General features: G+C 50.1%; 1 protein-coding gene across 1 annotated transcript in view; it reads right to left on the reverse strand.

Moving 5' to 3' along the window:
- The window catches only part of FMNL2 (formin like 2), a 113095-nt gene that overhangs the window by 42442 nt on the left and 49071 nt on the right, over positions 1-21582 (reverse strand). Inside the window, 1 exon segment of the mRNA XM_063161491.1 lies at positions 6123-6206. Within this exon segment, the coding sequence (XP_063017561.1) occupies positions 6123-6206 (84 nt within the window).

A 21582-nucleotide genomic window follows, 5' to 3' on the forward strand; every position in this document is an offset into this window, starting at 1 on the left:
TTGTATCTTGGAAGAACTTTAGGCTATTCTAGCCCTTTCCCTGGAGGAAAGATCTCATCCCAATCTCCTGAAATTTCCTCTTTTATCTGAAACCTCCCTTTATTAGGTCAGGATGCAATTCTGACTGCATTATCCCGAGCTTATTCCAGAATGAACAGGACACTGCTGCCCAGTTACCAGAACTGTCTGAACACCACGAGTTCTTCCTGTTATTATCTTGCTGCTTGCTGGAAAAGAAGCAACCCACCATGGCCAGCAGGAAAAGAATGAAGGAAAATCTCTTCTGTGAGCTCCACCAGCCCTGGTGGGAGCTCTGCAAGTCACAGAGCACTCATGGCTTTCCTCTTTTACAGCTGGATTCTTTTTCCATGCACCTCCATACACGGCTCTGGAATTGGCATTTCCTATTTTATCTAAAAAACAGCTCAGAAAATGCAAAGTTCTTCCCTGAGGGTTCTTCTCTGGACAGAGTGACACCAGCAGGGTCTGCCTTGCCCCAGCACTACATCCATAATCACGGATTCTTCTTGGCTCTCTCTCAGGGATTCTTGGGGCCAGGCTCACCTCAGTGGCTCCCATGGGACACAGAGAATTTCTGTATCCCCAGAGTGGTTTGGGATGGAAGAACCTTCAAGGATCCCCCAATTCCAGTCCCTGCCATGTCCTCCTGGCAGCAGTGTCCCATCCCAACAATGCTCCACATTCCCATTTATTCCCTTTCTGCTGACAGAGCTGTGCTCAGCCCAATCCCCCAGAGCAGCTCTTCTCCTCTCACGGATTAATCCCTCTTCCCAAATAATCCACCCTCATCTGCTGAAGTGACAGGAGCTTTTCCCAGCCACCAGCTTTAATTGCCTGGAATCCTCAAAATGAAATGTTTAAAGAGACCCAGGGAGCACATTAAACAGTCTGGGATGCAGCTACTGGATGGTTTTGTTTGTTTTCTTCAAACCTGGCTGTAATTATGTATTTATGTAATAATCTCTGCAGCAGCTCTGTGTAAAAAGATGCTGCTCATTCTTGTGGAGTGGAATTATTTGGGTAAAAGGACTTTCCAGACCTTATCCATGAACAGCAAACTCCAGCAAGGCTCCCACCTGAGGAGTGACCAAAAATTACTCGTGGTAAACATCTCCTAGGCCTGGAAACATTTTTACAGCCCCCTCAAGCATTTCTTTTTTGCTGGTTTGGAAAGTTAGGAGGGATTAGCCTTTAAAATTGCCCTTTCCTGGCTAGGAGTGCTGTCTGGGTTGATCCAGCTCGGAGTGTTTCATATTAGAGGCTGATTAGGAAGCTGCAAGGGCCAGGCTGTGCAGAGAGGCCTCCAAGTCACCCTGGATGTCTGGTCACAGCCACCTCCTCCCAAAAACCTGACTGGGAGCTCCCAGGGGCTGGGAATGGAGTGGCTGCAGGCTGATCTTACTGGAATCCCCCAGGATCCTCTCATGATCCCCCTTGGGAGCATCCCCACACTTCCCAAGGCACTGCTGTGCCTCAGAAGACATAATTAAAGAGTTAAAAATCCCTGCTTCTTTTCCTGTCAGCTCCTCCCCTCCACTTCTGGCAATTCCCACCCACTCCTTGGCCAGCTCTGCTTCCAAGCCCAGGATTTAACACATCTGAGTGATGAGGTCGGGCATTTTTTACCACACATACACAAAAAAAAGCCCAAAATCCGGATTGGAGCTCAGCAAACTCATCCAAACCTTGCTCAGCAAATGCTGTGGGGTGACATCACGGCTGGGACGGGGTGGCTTCCCTGCATTGAGCCATTCAGACACAACAAAGTTCCTAAATCCGGGTGAAACCCTCTTTATCTGCCCTACGTGACTGCTGTGAGCTGCAGCATTATCTGCAGGCTGGGAGGACAGGGGCATGGAGCAGCACACTGCCTTTGTCAGCCACCTACAAAGCAAAACAGCTTAATTCCCAAGGACAAAGGTCCCTCCTGGCTCGGAAAATCCCTCAGGAGGGGTGTTGGAAGGCAGGATGGAACAGCACAGGGAATGCAAGGACAGAGAGCAATGAGATGAGCTGGGCCCAGCACCTTCCTTTGGGGAATAAATGGGGAGAATTCACTGGGGTTAAATCCTGAGAGGGATTTGGGACAAGAGAGGGAGGGACAGGACACAGGGAATGGCCAGAGGGCAGGCATGGATGGGACACTGGGAACTGGGAATTCCTGGCAGGGCTGGGATTGCCAGAGCAGCTGGGGCTGCCCCTGGATCCCTGGAATGTCCAAGGCCAGGCTGGAATAACCTGGGATAGGGTAAGGGGTGGCACTGGATGGCTCCAAAGTCCTTTACAGCCCAGCCCATTCCATGATTCCATAATTGAGGGGAAGAGCAGGAGCACAACAGCTTAAAAGTGCTAATTCTGTGTGAAGGAGGCTCTCCTGTGCCTCTTTCCCCCAGAATCAGCACTTTCTTTTCTGATGCACACAGAATAAAAGTGGGGCTGGGGGTCTTTGCTTCAGCAGCCAGGAGGAACTGCTGGACCTGAGCACTTCCTCCTCCTCCACGTGATCCTAAGGGAACCTGACACATCTCCTGGAAAACACATTCACTCCGGAACCAGGAAACTGTGCCTTCCCCAACAGCCCCTGGCTCCCAAAGCCACTCAGGGCACTTTTCTGCATTAGCCCATCTGCTATTCCCGTTATTATCGTGATCCTCACTAAGCTGTTTCATTCCTGGCATTCACAGATGCTGGGGAAGCACCCGGCTTGGGATGAGAATCCCACAGGCTGTGCTGGGAGTGCACAAACCCCATGGACTGGGACAGTGGGGACGGAGATGGACAAGGGGATGGACAAGGGGATGGACAAGGAGATGGACAAGGAGGTGGACAAGGGGATGGACAAGGGGATGGACAAGGGGATGGACAAGGAGGTGGGGAGCAGTGCCTCAAACACATCTTGAGCATGGTGCAGAATTCCCCATCTCCCACAGATCCAGAGGGTGGCTCACTCCTGTCCCAGCAATCCAGCCATTCCCACCAGCAAGACAACGTGCCACTGTGGAAGTGTTCTCATGGAATGATATATAATAGTTATATATTCCAGGGCACTATTTATATATTGTGAACATATTTATATTTATATTTATATTTATATTTATATTTATATTTATATTTATATTTATATTTATATTTATGTGTATTATAATATATTATATATTAGCATACATTTTATATATATATTTCTATACACTGCATGTAATCTTTCTATTATATTTAATATTTATAATATTTATAGAGATAATATTTCTATTTTCCAGGGCACTATTTATATATTGTGAACATATATATTTATATATTATTTTATATATTTTATATGTATCATATATGTATTACAATATATAATATATTAGTATATATTTATATTTTATATATTATATGTAATATTTTATTATAGATAATATTTATGATATTTATATAGATAATATTTATATATTCCAGGGCACTATTGTGAATATATACCATATTTTGTATTTTTTATACATACATATATATATATATATATAATTTATGTATTTATGTATTCCAGGGCAATATTCATATATTGTGGATATATACCATATTTTTATATGTTATATATAGAATTAATAATAATCATAATCATAATAATTTTATATATTTATGTATTCCAGGGTCAATATTTCTATACTGTGAGTATGTACTATATTTTATATGTTGTATTTATTAATACTGTTATTATGAATATTAATATCAATATATTAATACTACATATATATTTAGATATTCCAGGTCACTAATTCTATACTGTGAATACATAAATATTTCCCACCCCATATGCTGCGTTTTGGTGCTTTCAGTGACACCTGCTCACACTGCTGTGCTCCCCAGGGAGCCGTGCCAGCCCCCAGGCTGTCCTCCCTGCCCCGTGTGCCCCATGGCATGGCTGGCCAGGGCAGAGGTGGCACTTGGCCCCCTGGCCCTGCTGGCCCTCAGTGCTGCTCCCCCAGCCCTGCTTCCCTGCCCTTCCAAAGGGTGGGAAGGGCCCATCCCAGGGAAGGGACTCATCCCAGCCCGGGGGTGGACTGACTGGCAGTTGTGCAAGGAGATTACTCCAGATTGCAAATTTCCTCCCCATCTGCTCAGGCTGCTGCCTCAGCCCGTGCTGGGCAGTGAATCAGCAGCAGCTGCAGAGGGTGGATCAGCTCCGAGGGGGAATTTGCACATCCAGGCTGGGATCAAACAGCTCCCGCCTGTCCCGCTGCCAGCAGCAGCTCAGCACGGAGCTCGCACCTCTGCAGGGAACAGCCTGGCACAAATCATGGAATCACAGACTGCACCGGGCTGGGAGGGACCCTAAAGCCCAGCCAGTGCCCCCCTGCCACGGCAGGGACACCTCCCACTGTCCCAGGTGCCCCCAGCCCTGGCCAGCCTGGCCTGGGACACTGCCAGGGATGGGGAATCTGCAATCACTCACAGCAGATTTTCAATTTCTGCAATTTTCAATGTCCCAGTAAACTGAATCTTTAAATAGCTCAAGCTTTACATTCTCTGCAAAGGAAACTCATGGGAAAAAAGCAGTTCTTCATTCAGCTTTACTTTAAGGTACCTGTGCAGTGCATTTAAACTGCCAGAGGGCAGGGTTAGATGGGATATTGGGGAAAAATCCTCTCTGTGGGGATGGACAGGCCCTGGCACAGGTGCCCAGAGAAGCTGTACCTGCCCCTGGATCCCTGGAAGGGCCCTAGGCCAGGCTGGACAGGGTTTGGAGCAATCTGGGATGGTGGAAGGTGTTCCTCAGGCTGGAACTGGATGGGCTTTAAGGTCCCTCCCAGCCCAAACCAGCCTGGAATTCCATGACTGTATCAGCCAACCCACCACTGTAACAGCTGAATAGGAAATGTCCCATAAATGTCCTTATTTCAATGTCCCTGACCTCCTGCCAAACTCTCACCCTGGTCCTGCTGAGCTTCCATCCCAAGGGAACATCCCACCTTCACAGTGCTGGATCAATTATCCTCATTAGCCATTACTGCTGAACTTCATGGCATTTTGCTGCTGGCTCCCAAATTCAAATCCCACTTTGTCACATTTTGTATTCCCCCCTCAAAATGCCATTCTTGCTTATCCACACATCTGCTGACTGCTGCACAGCTCACCAGGAGCTGCCCCAGCAGCTGGCACTGCCCAACCCAGGCTGTTCCCAGCCTCTGGGGGTGAACAGGGGCTCAGCCTGCTGGCCCTGGAGGTGACAGCTCCAACTGTCACCATGAGCACGACGCGGCAGCCAGACACTGCCCGCACTGAGATCATCTGCTCATCTGCTCATTTCATCATTTGATCTCTTGATCATTTGTTCATTTGATCATATGATCACTTGTTCATCTGTTCATTTGTTCATTTGATCACTTGATCATTTGCTCATTTGATCATATGATCATTTGCTCATTTGTTCACTTGATCATTTGTTCATTTGATCATTTGCTCACTTGATCATTTGCTCACTTGATCATTTGATCATTTGCTCACTTGATCATTTGTTCATTTGATCATTTGTTCACTTGATCATTTGCTCACTTGATCATTTGATCATTTGCTCACTTGATCATTTGTTCATTTGATCATTTGTTCACTTGATCATTTGCTCATTTGATAATTTGTTCATTTATTCATTTGCTCATTTATTCATTTGCTCATTTGCTCATTTGATAATTTCTTCTCATTTGCAAGACTCTGAGCTCAGGCTGAGCCTGTGCAGGGCAAACCCAGCAGCGTTCAGCAGCCAGAAGGAATCCAGGACGGAAGCATCAGGGGGGAAAGGGATACCCATCCCTCTGTGAGGTGGCATCAAACAGCTGCTGCCTGCCCTGCTGCCAGCACAGACTCCAGCCCCGAGCTCCCAGCCCCCTGGGACACAGAGAAACCCAAATCAGGGAATGGCAAAACCCCAGGATGGGCTGGGGTGGCTGCAGCTGTCACTGCAAGGCCTCCAGGAGCGTTACCAACAAGGGAGCAGAAGGAATGAGTGTCTGAAGCCCCTGGGAACAGGAGTTTCCTGGGTCCTGCGAGGTCCTGCAAGGCCCAGGGTTGCTGTGGATGGAGCAGCTGGGAAGAGACGGCTCCCCAGGCTCCCCAGAGCTCCTCACCTGGTCACAGATGAGCTCCCACTTCTTCTCGTTGTCGTACTGCCGCAGGAGCCGGGCTTTGTCGGGAGGCAGGTTCATGGCATTCTGTGGAGAGACAGCACACTGTGAGCACCGGCCACAGCCAGAAGCACTGCAGCACACCGAGGCTGAGGCTGCTGAACTGCTTCCTGCGAATCCCTGATGCCAGGGCTGCTCAGGAACCTTCCCTCCCCGTGTTGGTTTTGGCCCCAAAGGCGCCGGTGAATCACCGGGCACCCAAGGGCAGAGCTGGGACACACGAGGTGAGCGACTGAGGGCCAGCCCTGAGCTCAGTTCCTGGGTTTTTAGGAAAAAATATTCCCTGTGAGGGTGGGGAAGCTCTGGCACAGCTTCCCAGAGCAGCTGTGGCTGCCCCTGGATCCCTGAATGTCCCAGGCCAGGCTGGACAGGGCTTGGAGCAGCCTGGGATGGTGGAAGGTGTCCCTGCCCACGGAGTGAGCTGTAAGATCCCTCCCAATCCAAACTAATTTTGGATTCTGTGACCATCCACCTCCCTCCAGCCAGGGAGGACAGGATTCCCTGAGCTGCCACAGCACAGGAGCCACTGTGTGCCCCTGCCAGGTCCCATTCCCTTCCCCTGAGCACATTCCCAAGGGAAACACCGGCTGCAGGACAGTCCTCTCCCAACAGGACCATGAAACACCACTCCATTTTACTCCAGCAGCCATCCAGGTGGGAAAAGCCACCACACAGCACCTTATCTGGATGACACAGATCCTGCAGTCAGGATTGCTGCTGCCCAAGCCCCAGAGATAACAATCCCAGACTGTGAGTGACAGGAGTCAGAAGGAAGGGGAGAGGCAGCAATTATGTGATCCCTATCGCTCCTGGCTCCTTTGATGTGAGCTCTCCTTCCAGGACAGCTCTCTCTTGGGAAGGGCGGCTTTCCCAAGAGCCCTGGCCTGGAATGTGCAGCATAACTGTCGTGCTTGTGCTGCTGGAGAGGCCAGGAACAGCTGGATGGGACCCAGGAACAGCTGGATGGGACGAGGAACACCTGGATGGGACCCAGAACACCTGGAGAACTCCGCAAACACCAAGTCTGGAGCGGATCCCCATCAGCACAGCAAGGCCAAGAGGTGGGTGGAGAATCTGCTGAGCACCTCCTGGGCTCCAGCACCTCCTGAGCTCCAGCTGGAATTCCCAGATTGGCCCCAGTTAATCCAGTTAACCCCTGGGGACCACAAACCTCTGGCTGTCCATTCCCAGTGAGGAAGAGCCGGCCGGTCCCAGTGGCACCGGACACAACAATAAATCAGGAATCAATAAATCAGACTGAAATCCCACTCCAGGAGCACCTTCCCAAGGAGTGTGACACACAACCTCCACGTTTATTCCAGCAGGATGTCCTGGGGGTCCCTGGAACCACCCCTGACCCATCCTCTGCCCAGACTTCCTTTGTTTCCTCACACAGACCCCATCCTAGGAGGGATGTGGACAAGCAGCACCTGAGGGCATCAGCCAACCAGGACACCTCACTGGCACCTGGAAAATGGGAATTTAAGGAAGCTCCTGGCAGGATCACAGGTGCCAAGGGTGGTTCTGTGCCAGGGGATGCAGTGCTGACCACACTGATGGGCACCAGGACAGCCTTGGCAATGAGGGGCACTGAGGATCTGCTCCATCCCAAGGAGTGTTCCTGCTCCTGGGGATCCCCTGCACACCCCCTGCTCCCATGGCTGCTCCTCCCAGAGCTTGTTTTCCATCAGATAACAATGACTCCTTCTCCTGCTCATCTCTGCTGTCATGTTGACAGTATTTATAGGCTCTGATCATATCTGTACTTGCTTCTCCTCTCAGTCTCTCACCAGGCACCTTATCAGCCCTGCTTATCATTTCATGCACTTCTTGGTATTTTTCCTGAGGGTTCTTCCAGCGCCATTGCTCGCTGCTGAGCCATATTTCACAGCCCCACTGGCTCCCAGCTGGAGGAAGAGCTGCAGTGTTTACCTGCAGTGCAGCCCTTGCCAAGCCCTGATCTCCTTAGAGCTAATCAGCTTAGGCACCCCGGCTGGCAGGGGGACAGGAACCTGCCCGGAACCCTGGGCAGGGCCCAGCCATGGCAGGGCTCCAGCAGGGACCACAGCCCGAGCAGGGAAACGAGGGCCAGGCTGTGGTGGCGCTCACAGGGGTGCCAGGATGAGGGGAGAGACAGAGATCTGACTCCATGCTTCAGAAGGCTGACTGATTATTTTATGATGTATATTGTATTAAAACTATACTAAAGAATAGAAGGAACAAAATGCAAGCAATGGTTATCTGCTGCTGTGGAATGCAACAGGTGCATCTGTGGTTGTTTCTAATTAATGGCCAATCACAGTCAGCTGGCTCAGACTGTCTCAGTCAGTCACAAACCTTTGTTATCATTCCTTTCTATTCTATTCTTAGCCAGCCTTCTGATGAAATCCTTTCTTCTATTCTTTTAGTATAGTTTTAATATAATATATATCATAAAATAATCAATCAGCCTTCTGAAACATGGAGTAAGAGCCTCATCTCTCCCCTCATCCTGGGACCCTGTGAGCACCCCCACAGCCACCCCACAGTCCCTCCTTCCTTAGCCTGATCCCTGCTGGAGGGACGTGGGAAGGGCAGAACCACCCTGGTGACCTGCACAGCCTGGGGGAGGCCTGGATGTGCCAGTGGGTGCCCCAAGGAGGGCACAGGGCTGGGGAAGGGTCTGCAGGGGACAGATGGGCAGCATTTGGGGTCACTGGGTTTGTGCAGCTGCAGAAGAGGAGACGCAGGGGACAGATCTCAGTCTGGAGCTTCCTCCTGAGGGACAGCCCCGACCTCTGTCTGCTCTCTGTGACCAGGGACAGAACCTGAGCAATGCCTGGAGCTGTGTCATGGAATTCCAGGTTGGATTTTGGGAAAGGCTCTTCCCCAGAGGGTGCTGGCACTGCCCAGGCTCCCCAGGGAATGGGCACATTCCCAAGGCTGCCAGAGCTCCAGGAGGGTTTGGACAGCCCAGAGTGGGATTGTAGGGGTGTGTCTGTGCAGGGCCAGGAGCTGGATCCATGATCCTTCTTCTCACTCAGGATATCCCGGATTCTGCCCCGATATTATTATTATTATTATTATTATTATTATTATTATTATTATTATTATTATTATTATTATTATTACTACTACTACTACTGCTACTACTACAGGATATCTTCTCTGAAGCCTGGACTAAGTATTTTCTTACCTCAACAGCCACTCCCTGCTGGAAAACGGGATCCCAAACCACAATATTTTTACCTCCATGGGAAGCAATACTTCGGTTTTTTCTACGTCCCTGCACGGCAGTATCCCAAATGGCTCCTAAAATCCAAATGCACTGCTCCCAGGTGCCTAACCCCAGCCACAGCAGCAGGATCTGAGGCAGAGGCTACTGAGCTGGCTCCAGGACCTTTGCTGGAGTCCCACCCAACCAGACAACTGGGTTTTCTCATTCCCTGTGGATCCCTGCAATGACTCACCAACATCTCCTGGCCACTTCCAGCTCCTACAACCCCGGGCTTCACACATCCCAGTGCTCTTCATTAATGACAGGTCTATGTCCTGTGGTTTCCCTTGCCATCTTTTCCCAATTAGAGCTTTGGAGGCTTCTGAGAGCAGAACTATTCCCTCCCTCAAACAATCCAAACCCCTGCCTGTGTCCCCTGTGTCACCACCCACTTGTGCAGCTGGAGCAGATTTCCATTAAAAACGGATCCCCAGCTTCCACGAGGATCCCATAACCATCCAGTGTCACAGACATGTTTTATGGAAAATCCTTTCCTTGGGATTGTTCCTCCTGAGAAGCTGGGAGGCCTCAGGAACAAAATGCAAGCAATGGTTATCTGCTGCTGTGGAATGCAACAGGTGCATCTGGGATTGGGCTCATGGGGTTGTTTCTAATTAATGGCCAATCACAGTCAGCTGGCTCGGACAGAGAGCCGAGCCACAAACCTTTGTTATCATTCCTTCCTATTCTATTCTTAGCCAGCCTTCTGATGAAATCCTTTCTTCTATTCTTTTAGTATAGTTTTAATGTAATATATATCATAAAATAATCAATCAGCCTTCTGAAACATGGAGTCAGATCCTCTTCTCCTCCCTCATCCAAGAACCCCTGTGAACACCGTCACAATCCAGCTTATTTTACTTTTAACATTTAAAATTTCTTTTAAAACTTTTATTTTAACCTGGATTTTAAAAATAAAATAAATGAATTCCTGGCCAGGCTATTTTGCTCCCCCTGTCCGAGCAGCCGAGCCCAGGTGAGCTCCACAGCTTCACCCCTCTCCTTCCTCCCAGAGCCTGGGGGATCAGTCCCACCTTCCTCACTGCAACTTTCCACTACCTCACGGCGCTCCCAGGCTGGGAGGGGGGAGAAGCCGGGCTCTGGCACATCCCCCTGCCTGGAGAGGCCGCAGGAAAGCAGAGCCCTGCGCTTCCGAGTGCTCAGCAACACCTCCAGCACAGCCCTGCAGGAAGCACAGCTGGATCCTGCTCAGCCTCCTGCTGTCTGCAGGGGCTCCTGGCCAAGCCAGGCTGGCTCCAGGAGCACGGCACTTGGCTCTTCCCCCCCGAATTCCAAAGTTATTCACGTCTGCTGCTGCCTGCCAAACAACCTAGGTAAGCTTTCCATTCCTTTTGGTTTGCTCTGGCTTGGCTGGATAGAGCTGGGCCTTAGATTAATCACAGTAGCAGATGGAAAACTGGGGGGAGAACGAGCAGACCTCCAAAATATTAAATTGCTGAAGAGTTAAAAATAAAACCAGAGTGCAACAAGGAAATTTATGTATTTTTAACCTATGAAACAAAGCCCGGCTCCATCCAAACTGGCGGAGCCTCCAACTCCAGGTTTCATCACTAAAAATCTCACTTGTGGACTGATCTGCAGGGTTTGCCACCACCACCACCATGGTTTGGCTTAGTCCTTGGTCTCAAACATGTCCCTTGGGGTTGTCCTGCTGTCCCTTTCCATGAGAAAAGGGCACTGAGGGAGCTGCTGGTGACCACACATGGTGGCCCCAAAGTGCTCCTGCAGCCAGCAGTATCCATGGAAAATGCTGAAATATATCCCATGTGTCAGAGCAGGATAAAAGCCCCAGCCAGCAGTATCCATGGAAGATGCTGGAACACATCCCATGTGCCAGAGCAGGACAAAGCACCCAGCTGGAGAGGGAAGCACCAGCAGATGCCTCCAGGTGCCACCTGCAGCCCAGGTCACACCAGCACCAACGCCAGGGCCAGTGGTGGAATGACTGAGCTGTGCTTTTTCCAATTTATTCCTCCTTCTCCTGAGGATTAAAGGGCCCAACGTTTTGGAAAACCAGTGTAGGAGCAACTCAAAAGCATGAGCATTGCTAATTAATAGCATTGCTAATTAATAGCATTGGGCTGCTGCTCTTATTGATCACATCATCTTCAAGTCCGCATCCCTTTTATTAATGAATGCCTAATGACATTAATGAGCACAGAGTCCTCCTGATCCATTTGTTCCCATGAACAGCCCTGGATGTGTCAGCAGGAGCTCATGAAGCCCTAAAATGTGGGACGTCCTCACCATCCAATGGATGGGGATGGAAAAAGGCAGGAAAGCAGAGCCTGGCAAGGGAAGGTGAGTCTGACCAACACCAGCACTGGAGGAAAGGACATTAAAACCATCCCAGCAAAGAGTTAAACTCCATAAAAAGAGTTAAACACTTCCATAAAGGCACTGCTGACCTTGAAAGGAATAAAGGAATCCCAGGAAATCCTCCTCCTCCTCCACCCTGACGTGGCAGGTGAGGGTGAAGGGAATTCTCACTGCTCCTCCATGTATAATATATATATGTATAATATATATTATATATTAGTATATTTTATTATATATTCATATTTTATATATTACATGTAATATTTTTATTATATTTAATATTTATAATATTTATAGATATAATACCTCCATGAGATGCTGCACAGTAACTCAAACTCCTGGGAATTAACTCCCAGCTGGCTTTTCCTCCTGTCCTCCCTCTGACTGGGATTACTCCAACCTTCCACTATTCCCAGAGAGATGGAAAAGCAAACCTGGATTGTTTCTGGCTTCCCAGCAGCACTTAGGAAAAAGATCAGGGCTTTACAGCATTTCAAACAAGTCTCGGTGCTCGTGACTCAGATTTGCACACCCACATCAAAGCTCTGCCCTTACTGCAGGCTCCCAGGACTCCCTATCCTCACCTGGGACTTCCCAGTCTGAGTTTATTCTCCAGCCCATCTCCTCCCCAGCTCCCCAGGCTCAGCACAGCACTCTGCCTGCAGCTCTCTGGGGTTTATCTCACTGCCTCCACCACGAAGAGCTGCAATCCTGATTTTTCCTGCATTTCACTCAGGGCTGTTGTAAGGCAGAGCCTGAAGTATTTTTAACTTTTATGAATACCCAGTGAGTTCTGACAAAGCAGGCCCAAAACTGGCTCATAAGTGAAGTCCACAGCTCCCAGCTCTGTAACCCTGAGGCAGGGAGCCTTGGAACCAAAGCCCAGCTCCTCAGAGGGTCCAAGATTCCTCCCTGGCACTGAGCTGCCCACATCCCCCCAGTGAACAGGATCCAAGAGCAACCAAACCCCAAAACCATCAAAAAGAGAACATAAATCAGCTCAGATGGGTCCATGTGACACTGTCACCCTTGGCTGTCAGAGATGTGACGGCTGAGGCTGGAAATGTTCCCTCACAACCCCTAAATTCAGCTGGTGTGAAAAGGAACCAGTTTAGAGCGAGGAGGATGCCCAGGCAGGAGCAAAGCCAGGGCAATGTGCCCATCCTTTGAGGCTGGAGCAGGACAACTCCACCTTCCCAACTCATCCTCTCCTGGGACAACCAAGGGGACAGGGGCTGCTTGGAGCCACCAAGAGTCACCAGTGGGACCTCCTGCCTCACCCACTCACTGAATCACCTCTAACCTGAGGCTTACTAAAGGTCTGCAACACCTGGGTACAGCATTAATGGGTGCATTCATGTGGCACTCGGGGACAGGGGTCAGAAATGGCCTTGGCAGTGCTGGGGGAATGGATCTGATGATCCCAGAGGGTTAGGGTTGGATCTGATGATCCTAGAGGGTTGGGGTTGGATCTGATGATCCCAGAGGGTTGGGGTTGGATCTGATGATCCCAGAGGGCTTTTCCAACCTTAATGATTCCGTAATTCTTCATCCCAACACACTTCCCAGGTGAAACACTGAGCAGATCACCCACAGCATAGCAGGGCAGTGCCAATGAGGCCTCTTTAGCCTGGGGGAAAATTCCCAAAATCCCAGAATCATCCAGGTGGGAAGAGACCTTGAAGATCGAGTCCATCAACGCAGCATCACCACAACCATCCCTAAGCCACGTCCCCAGGTGCCACACCTTGAACACCCCTAGAGATGGTGACTCCACCACATCCTCGGGCAGCTCGTTCCAATGCCTGACTGCTCTTCCTGGGGAAAAAAAAATCCCAATATTTAACCTGAACCTCCCCTGGTGCAACTCAGGGTCATTTCCTGTCATCCCTTCACTTGGGACATGGCAGAAGAGCCCAAGCCCACCTCACTCCACCCTCTTGTCCAGGAGCTGTAGAGATCAATGAGGTTCCCCCTGTGCCTGACAAAAATTCCAGAAGAAATTACAACATTCCAGAAGAAATCACAAAATTCCAGAAGCAGCAGATCCTGGCCCCAAGCCCTGCTCACTTGCCATGGCTGGAGAAGGTTCCTCACCCTGCCCTGTTCCCAACCCCTGTCCTGTGACCCTTCCTGCAGAAAAAGTCTCTGTGTAGCTCCAGGAGCTGCCTACCAAAACAACCTCGGGATTTTTGTGCAGCATTAAAATTTAATTCCAGGGCCTGGCCTGTAAAACAGCCCTTAATATTCTCCTAGAATATTAAAATGCAACTTTTTGCAATTTTCTGTGCTGCTCAACTTCCCAGCCCTGCTCTAGTGTGTTTATTTAGGAAAGCCAGAGGCAACTGAAGCTGAGCTCCAAGTTCCCTGACTCTATGAGGAATCCAAGCTCGGCTAAAATTAAATGTTCTTATTGTTCTAATCCTCCTTCTCCCCTCCTGTTTGTTTTTTTTTTTATTAAACTTGTCTTTGATCTAAAAATACCAATGCTCTGCCTGCACCAGGCCTTTCTCCTCCTAAAGATGCCCTGGATCCGTAGGGAAGAGCAGGAGAAGCTCCCACAGCATGCAGGGATCTGATGATGAGACAGGACAGGGTGTGTGGAGCTCATCCTTGGGAAATGATTGGGAAAAACACCCAAGCCAAACTCCTGGAATTCTGGATCTGTGATTCCCCAGGTGCATCTTTGTGGGCCTGAGGTCATACAGGAACATCTACTTCACACATGGAAGGGGAAAAGTTCCAAAAGCATTTGGAAGGGGATGTAGAAAACTGTGGTGACAACCTGCGGTTCCTCAGCTGGTAAGGAAGGACTGGAGCATCCAGGAATCCTGTGGAAGGGGAATATTCCTTGGGACACCAGCACTTCCTGGGTGTCCATGGCCGACCAGGCCTGCTACACCATCAGCCTGGAATCCTGATGGAGCCTGGCCTGGGGACAGCCAGGGGTTCCCTCCCCATGGTGCCCACATGCAAGGCACACACTGAGATTCCCATGTTTTGCCCCCACTGTGGTTTGCCATGACTTTTCTGAGCCCTTCTGTGCCTTTCCTCCTTCCCCACGTGCAGCTCTCTGCTCCCTTTGATCAGCACTCCATTTACATATTTATCATAAATTAGCACTTCCTTCCCAGAGGTCAATCAGGGCACTGTAGGATGGAAGCAGCGACAGGGAGCCACTGTGGGATCACTCTGAGTGATGGGACAGGCTGGATATGAGGGACAATTCCTCAGGCATTGGAATCCCCATCCCTGGAGGAATTTAAAGCCATGAGGATGTGGCATTGGGAGCATGGGGCAGTGCTGGGTAATGGTTGGAGATCTTAGAAAGCTTTTCCAACCTTCAGGATTCTCTGATCCTAAACCCCTTCTCCTCACACAGCAGTGGGGTCTCACTGGGAGAGCCACCCAACCCCTCTGAGGGAACTTTATCCAGGAAACCTCTGGAAGGTTTTGGGACCCTGAGGGCTGCAGTGACCACAGAGCTGCTTGTTCCTCTCAAAAATCCAGACTCAGCTTAATGGCCTCACGTTTTGGGAAAGCTGAAACCACATTAATTCACCACTGGGAGAGAATTCCATGGTAGGAACGCTCCAAAGGCCAAGCCAGGCCTGACTCACTCTGAGCTCGTCCCATGGCTTCATCAAATTGCTCACTGCTGATAAGGCAAACCACAAAATCCAAAATTGAAGCCCTTTCAGTGAAATGGCAGAGAAAGTGGCTCCCAAAGAGCCAAGATGTGATTCCAAAGGAAGTGTCCCAGGCCAGGCTGGAGTGCCCTGGGATAGTGGGAGGTGTCCCTGCCATGGGATGGGACGGGATTTAATATTCCATCCCAAACCAGCCTGGGATTCTATGATTTCTGTGATGTTCCTGAGGATGAAAAGGGATTTTCAGAGGGTGGGTGGAACAAAATCCCCCCGAGCTCCCCTCACATGGAGGATCCCTCAGTTCCCCTCCAAAGGGATGAGCTGCTCAGGGACGTGGGCCAAGTCAACCTCACTCAGGAAAAGCTGGATAAAACTCTCATCAGAACACTTAAACTTCACCTAACTGCAATTCCTAAGGCAGTTGATGATCCCAAATTATCCTAAACACACTTCTGTGATAGAGATGACGTGTATTTTCCCATTAGAAATGATGGAATTCCAGAGAAGCTTGGATTGGGAAGGCCCTTAAAGCCCATCCCATCCGCTCCTGACATGGCAGGAACACCTTCCACTGCTCCAAGCCCCATCCAACCTGGCCTTGGACACTTGCAGGGATGCCACAGCTTCTCAGGACAACCTGTGCCCACAAACTCTCCCCTCACACACGGATAGAAACCCACGGAATTCATCCCAAGTGAGCTCCTTATGCAACACCAACTGAGATCTCAACTGCAGCACCCACGAAAATCCCCCACGTGGCAAAATCCCACCAGCACCCCCACACAAGCAGATGGAAAACATCCCCCCACAGTCAGAATATCCCACAGGGATGTGTTCAAAGGGACACAAATAAAATCCAAGAGCAAACCCAACCCACGGGCCCGGCACGGTTCAGTCCCAGGACACCCTGATGGATGCTGCTCTAGGAACAAAACCTTCCTTTCAATAATATCAAGGGTTGGATAAACCAAGAAAAATAAATGAAGTCAGGGATAAAAAGCCTGGCCCAGGGCCTGGTCCCAGGTTTTCTGTCTCCAGTGAATGTCAGCATGATCCCTTCCTTGGAAAACCATGTCCCAGACAAAAGTGCTGCTCTGGAGGCAGCCAGGAACTCACTCAGATGCTCAGAACTGGAGCCTATTTTTAATTTTTTAATTCTCCCTGAGCTCCAAATTCTCTCTTCCCAACATCCCCCAGCCAATCCAGGTCTCTGGAATCCCCTCACGCTGCCCAGAGGGAGCAGATAAATCAAAAGAACTCGTTAAAAAATGCAAATTATTTACATCCCTCTCTGCTGCTCTCAAGTGCTTGCTGAACAGGGACAGCAATTTATTTGGAAGCCTATTACACCTAAAAATGTAAACACCAGAAAAGGCTCTCACACACCAAACCTCAATCCCAAGGGAATTTTTCACGGCAAGTCACAAACTTGGATTTATACTGGAAATATTTACAGGTCTCACTACAGCAGGCACCACTCCAGCCGGGCAGAGGAGGTGCAGGGAAGCCAAAACAAACCCAAATCCTGTGATTTTCCAGCCCTAATGAGCAATAATTCCTGCAGCAGGGCTGCTGTGTCCTGTGCTCCGGTGTCACTGTCCCCAGGGCTCCCTGACACTGCCTGAGCAATAAATCACTGAAATCGTGTCTCACACACACATGGGCGTTGTGTGAGTGATTTCAGTGACCAAAATCCAGCATTTCCAGACACCAGCCCTGCTTTTTGCTGCTTCACTGGACACAAATCTCACAGCACCTTTCTGAAATGTTATTTCTGAAGTGTTCAAGGCTCCATGGATTTGCCAAGAATGAGGCATCAGGATTTCAGTGAAAATCAGAGGTGTTTCCCTGAGCAAACACCTCTGTCTGCCCTCCCTTTGCTGCCTTCCCAGAAAACCCAGTGTCCAAATTCCAAATTTATCCACCTGTCCTGCCAGCTCCTGCTCCCTCCTCCTGGACACGGATATTTTACACATGCCAGACCCAGGAATGCATCAGTGTTAAATTTCCTTAAGTTTCCCTGGATCTGGGGGAGTTTATCCCCACTTTCATTGCATGTCCAAGGATCTCGGTGGGTAACCCCATTTTCCTTGAGTTTCTCTGGGTCTAGGGAGGTTTAAACCTTATTTCTTTGAGTTTCCCTGGATCTAGGGCGTTTAAACCTTATTTCCTCAACCTACCCTGGATCTAGAGGGGGGTTATCCCCATTTACCTTGAGCTTCATGGATCTGGGGGAGGATTTATCCCCTTTTTCCTTGAGTTTTCCTGGATTTGAGGGGGTTTATCCCCCTTCCCTTTTATTGTCCTGGTTCTGGGGGGGTTTTCCTTTATTTCTTTTGAGCTTCTGTGGATCTGGATGGGTTTATCCCCCTTCCCTCATATTTCCCTGGATCTGGGAGGGGTTTCCTCCCTATTTCCCTGAGTTTCCCAGCATCTCAGGTAGTTTATCCTTTTTTTTTCTTGAATTTCCCTGGATGGGCCATACGAGGAGTAGCTGAGGGCACTTGGTTTGTTGGAGAAAAAGACTGAGGGGAGACTTATCCCACTTTGGAGCTTCCTCCTGAGGGATCACTCTGCTCATTCCTTAAGCACTTTTACTGTGGCCGTCCCAAAACCAGTCCCAAAGGTAGGTGCTAGACCAATAAATGTTTGAACTCGCCCATAAAATCCCTGCTAGGTTACTTTTTCCAAATAAATCTGTGGCTGTGCTGGCTGGGCTCCCACTCCCGAGGCAGTTCTGGATGCTATTTTTAATCTCTGTGAGAAGATGAATCCCAAATTTCTGGACAATGTAAGCAGGCACCTAAACTCAGAAAAAGAAGAGAAGAGAAGAGAAGAGAAGAGAAGAGAAGAGAAGAGAAGAGAAGAGAAGAGAAGAGAAGAGAAGAGAAGAGAAGAGAAGAGAAGAGAAGAGAAGAGAAGAGAAGAGAAGAGAAGAGAAGAGAAGAGAAGAGAAGAGAAGAGAAGAGAAGAGAAGAGAAGAGAAGAGAAGAGAAGAGAAGAGAAGAGAAGAGAAGAGAAGAGAAGAGAAGAGAAGAGAAGAATTTTTTTCCAGCTCCTGTCATCCTTGCAACTGAATCCCACGGGATTTCTCACCTGATGGCAACACATGTTTACAATTCCCTTTGTTTAGCCACAAATATGTTTCTAATTTCATCTTTTCATGTCAGACACGCTTCACCTGCTCACCCCCCCAGACATCCACCTCGTGATTTTCCCGCTGCAGGAAGCCTGGAACCAGACAAAACTTGGATTTCATCAAAATTCCCTTTGATGAATGTTTGTAAACTGTAAAACAACAGCAATTGTGATGGAGAATTGTGCTGCAACACCACACACTGGTATCTCCTGCCAGGGGCACACTGAGGACGCTGCCAAAATCATGGAATCAAGGAATCATTGAGGTTGGAATAGACCTCCAAGAGCACTGAATTCAGCCTATGATGGATCACTCAGACCACAGCGGTGCTGATGGCACAAAAATTGAGAAATTATTCCACACACCTGCTCTGCCTCAGGCTCTCTAAGGCACAACTGTCCCTAATTCCTGGCTGAATTAGTCTGGCTGTCAGGATGGTTCTGGAGAAGAAGCTGGATTCAGTTATCAGTGAATTTTCAAGGACTGCAAGGTGCAGATCCCAGGCAGAAGGAGCTGGGCTGGCTGTCAGCGCAATCAGGAACTGAACAGATTCAGGCTTGAAGACAGAAACAGCCAAAAATTATTTCTAAAGAGGCTTTCCTGGGAATATTTTATTTCTAAAGAGGCTTTCCTGGGAATATTTTAGTCCCCAGGTCCTTCCCCTGTAGGCAGGTGCCTGTGGCATGTGGCACCTGTGTGCAAGGGTGTCACCCATGAGTGAAACTCTGGGATTTCACGGTCACCCACGAGTGAAACTCTGGGATTTTCACCTCTGGCTCTGGAAGTGCTGACATGAAGAGAGCTTTGTGAAAGGAGCCCTGGCTCTCCTCGGCTTCCCACGCCAAGGGCTGGGAATGGGAATTGGGTTAAAGAGCTCCTGGGCTCCCAGGCAGAGCATGGCACGGAATGAAAAGGAGCCCTGGGCGGCACATGACTGGGATGAGCAGCAGGATTAATCCCACCCTGGCACCAGGAACAGCCAGCTCCCAGCCTGGCACTGGGACAAGCACTGGGTCAGGCTGGAATACCTCAAATTCCACTTGAAACGGTACAAAAACAAACCAAAAATCCTTTTATCCACTAAGTATGATCCAAGTCTGGCACGGGCAGCTGCATCCTCGGAGGGCAAACGGGATCCAGCCCTGAGGAACCTGCTGGGATTGCCTCAGCCTGTCAGGGATTTCAGCGAATCTCACTGGTGCTGGGAGAAGCAGCAGCAATCCCACAGCACGGGGCAGACAGAGCTGAGGAAGTTTTGTGCTCCAGATCACAAACAGCTTTTACCTTTAGCTGGAGTTGGCAAGGCAGGAATATTCTTCCCAGCAGTGGTACTTCCTTATCAGCCCCACACTTTATTATCCTTATCTGCAAGAACTCCGAGATGCTATCAGCACCTCCCCGCTTCCGTGGCTGAAGGAATGCCAAAAAACCAGCCAAGAATGCCAAAAACCAGCCAGATCCTCGTGTGTGAGCTCAGCCACACTGCCTGGATGGGGTGCACTGGGGAGCCAGGGATCAGCTCCCCCTCCAAGCCAAAACCAGCTCCAGGGGTAGGCAATCCCTGCTGGGAGCTGTGTTCCTGGGGCTGCTGAGCTTCCCCTGGGATCATCTCAGCTCCAGGGCTTCCACACAACACCAGCCCATGACTCCTGCACCTCCAGAACCCAGCAAGGGTGTCTGGAAGCCCTGTTGGAGTCATTCCCACAAGACCCAAATTTTGGGTCCCACACAACATGACATGGTGCCAATCCTGAGACTTCGGGGGATTCTCCCCTCCCAGCCTCACCTGCCCCTCCAGTTTTCTGGGAACCTCTCAGGGATGGCCAGCAGGACTTGTGGGTTCATTTTTGGGGCACAAAGATGAAAACAGAGCCCCACACCAAAAGAGAGTTGTGGATGTGGCTGCACCCACCAGCTGCCACCAACACGGAGCAGTGACACCAGCACCCCAGAGGAGAGGGGAGGGATGGCACAGCCAGTGCAGCAGCTGCTCCAGGACAAATCCAAATATCCCTCACAGCAATGGAGCTCTTGGATGGTGTTCCAGCACCACAGGTCCCCTGACGGGAGGCTCCAAAGCCCAGGGTGCCACCAGCACCCCTGTTCCCAATGGGAGCCAGTGGGCAGGGGCCAGACTCATCCTTCCAGAAGGCTCCAGCTCCTTCATGCCTTTGGGAATGTGTTCTCCAGCTCAACAGGCACCAGAGATTATGGGAAGATTGTAAATCCCAGCGTTACCAAGGCTGCAACCAATTGCTCCTAATGATGCCCCTTTGGAACATATGCTCAGCCTTCTGTCACTGCACTCAAAGTGGCTTTGGAAGCAGGGACAGCCCAGCACAGCCCCACAAACAGGATTTCACACTTCCAGGGTGGAATTCTGCCTCTGATCAGGCACTGGGCGACAGCAGCACCCCTGGGGCACCCACACAGCTCCAGAGGGATGGACCAAATTGGGAGATTTGGGCTGGGACTTGGCAAACAGCTCCTTAAAATTTAGCTCCAGGCAGAGGGATGGCCCTGATCCCCAGGGAATGTCACATCCCCAGGGCCCCAGAGCTCAGGGAATGCTTGGACAAGGTCTCAGGGACGCACAGGGTGGGACTGCTGGGGTGTGTGTGCAGGGCCAGGGATTGGACCCATGATCCTGTGGGTCCTTCCAGCTCCGGTTTCAGGTGGAAAGGGAATTCCTACAGCAGCCAGGCACCTCCAGCACGCAGGGGAAATGGGGCTGGGGGGAATGTGGGGCCCCCAAAGCAGGGGGGACACAGTGAGCAGGAGCAGCAGCACAGCCCTGGCAGCCCCAGGGATCCCAGCCACGGAGAGAGCCTGGCTCTGCTCCTGGGAACAGCACACACAGAGCCACGCTGGGCACAGCACAGCTAATTAGTGTCCCTTTCCGTCACTAATGAGGCTGGGAAACAGCACTGGACGTGTCATGTCTGTGCACCAGGATGGATCACAAGCCCTCCCAGCCAAGCAGGGGAGGGGCTGGGATAAATCCCCTCTGCAGGAAGG

Source organism: Melospiza melodia, chromosome 8 (assembly GCF_035770615.1).
Source record: "Melospiza melodia melodia isolate bMelMel2 chromosome 8, bMelMel2.pri, whole genome shotgun sequence".
In the NCBI taxonomy this organism is placed as follows: Eukaryota; Metazoa; Chordata; class Aves; order Passeriformes; family Passerellidae; genus Melospiza; species Melospiza melodia.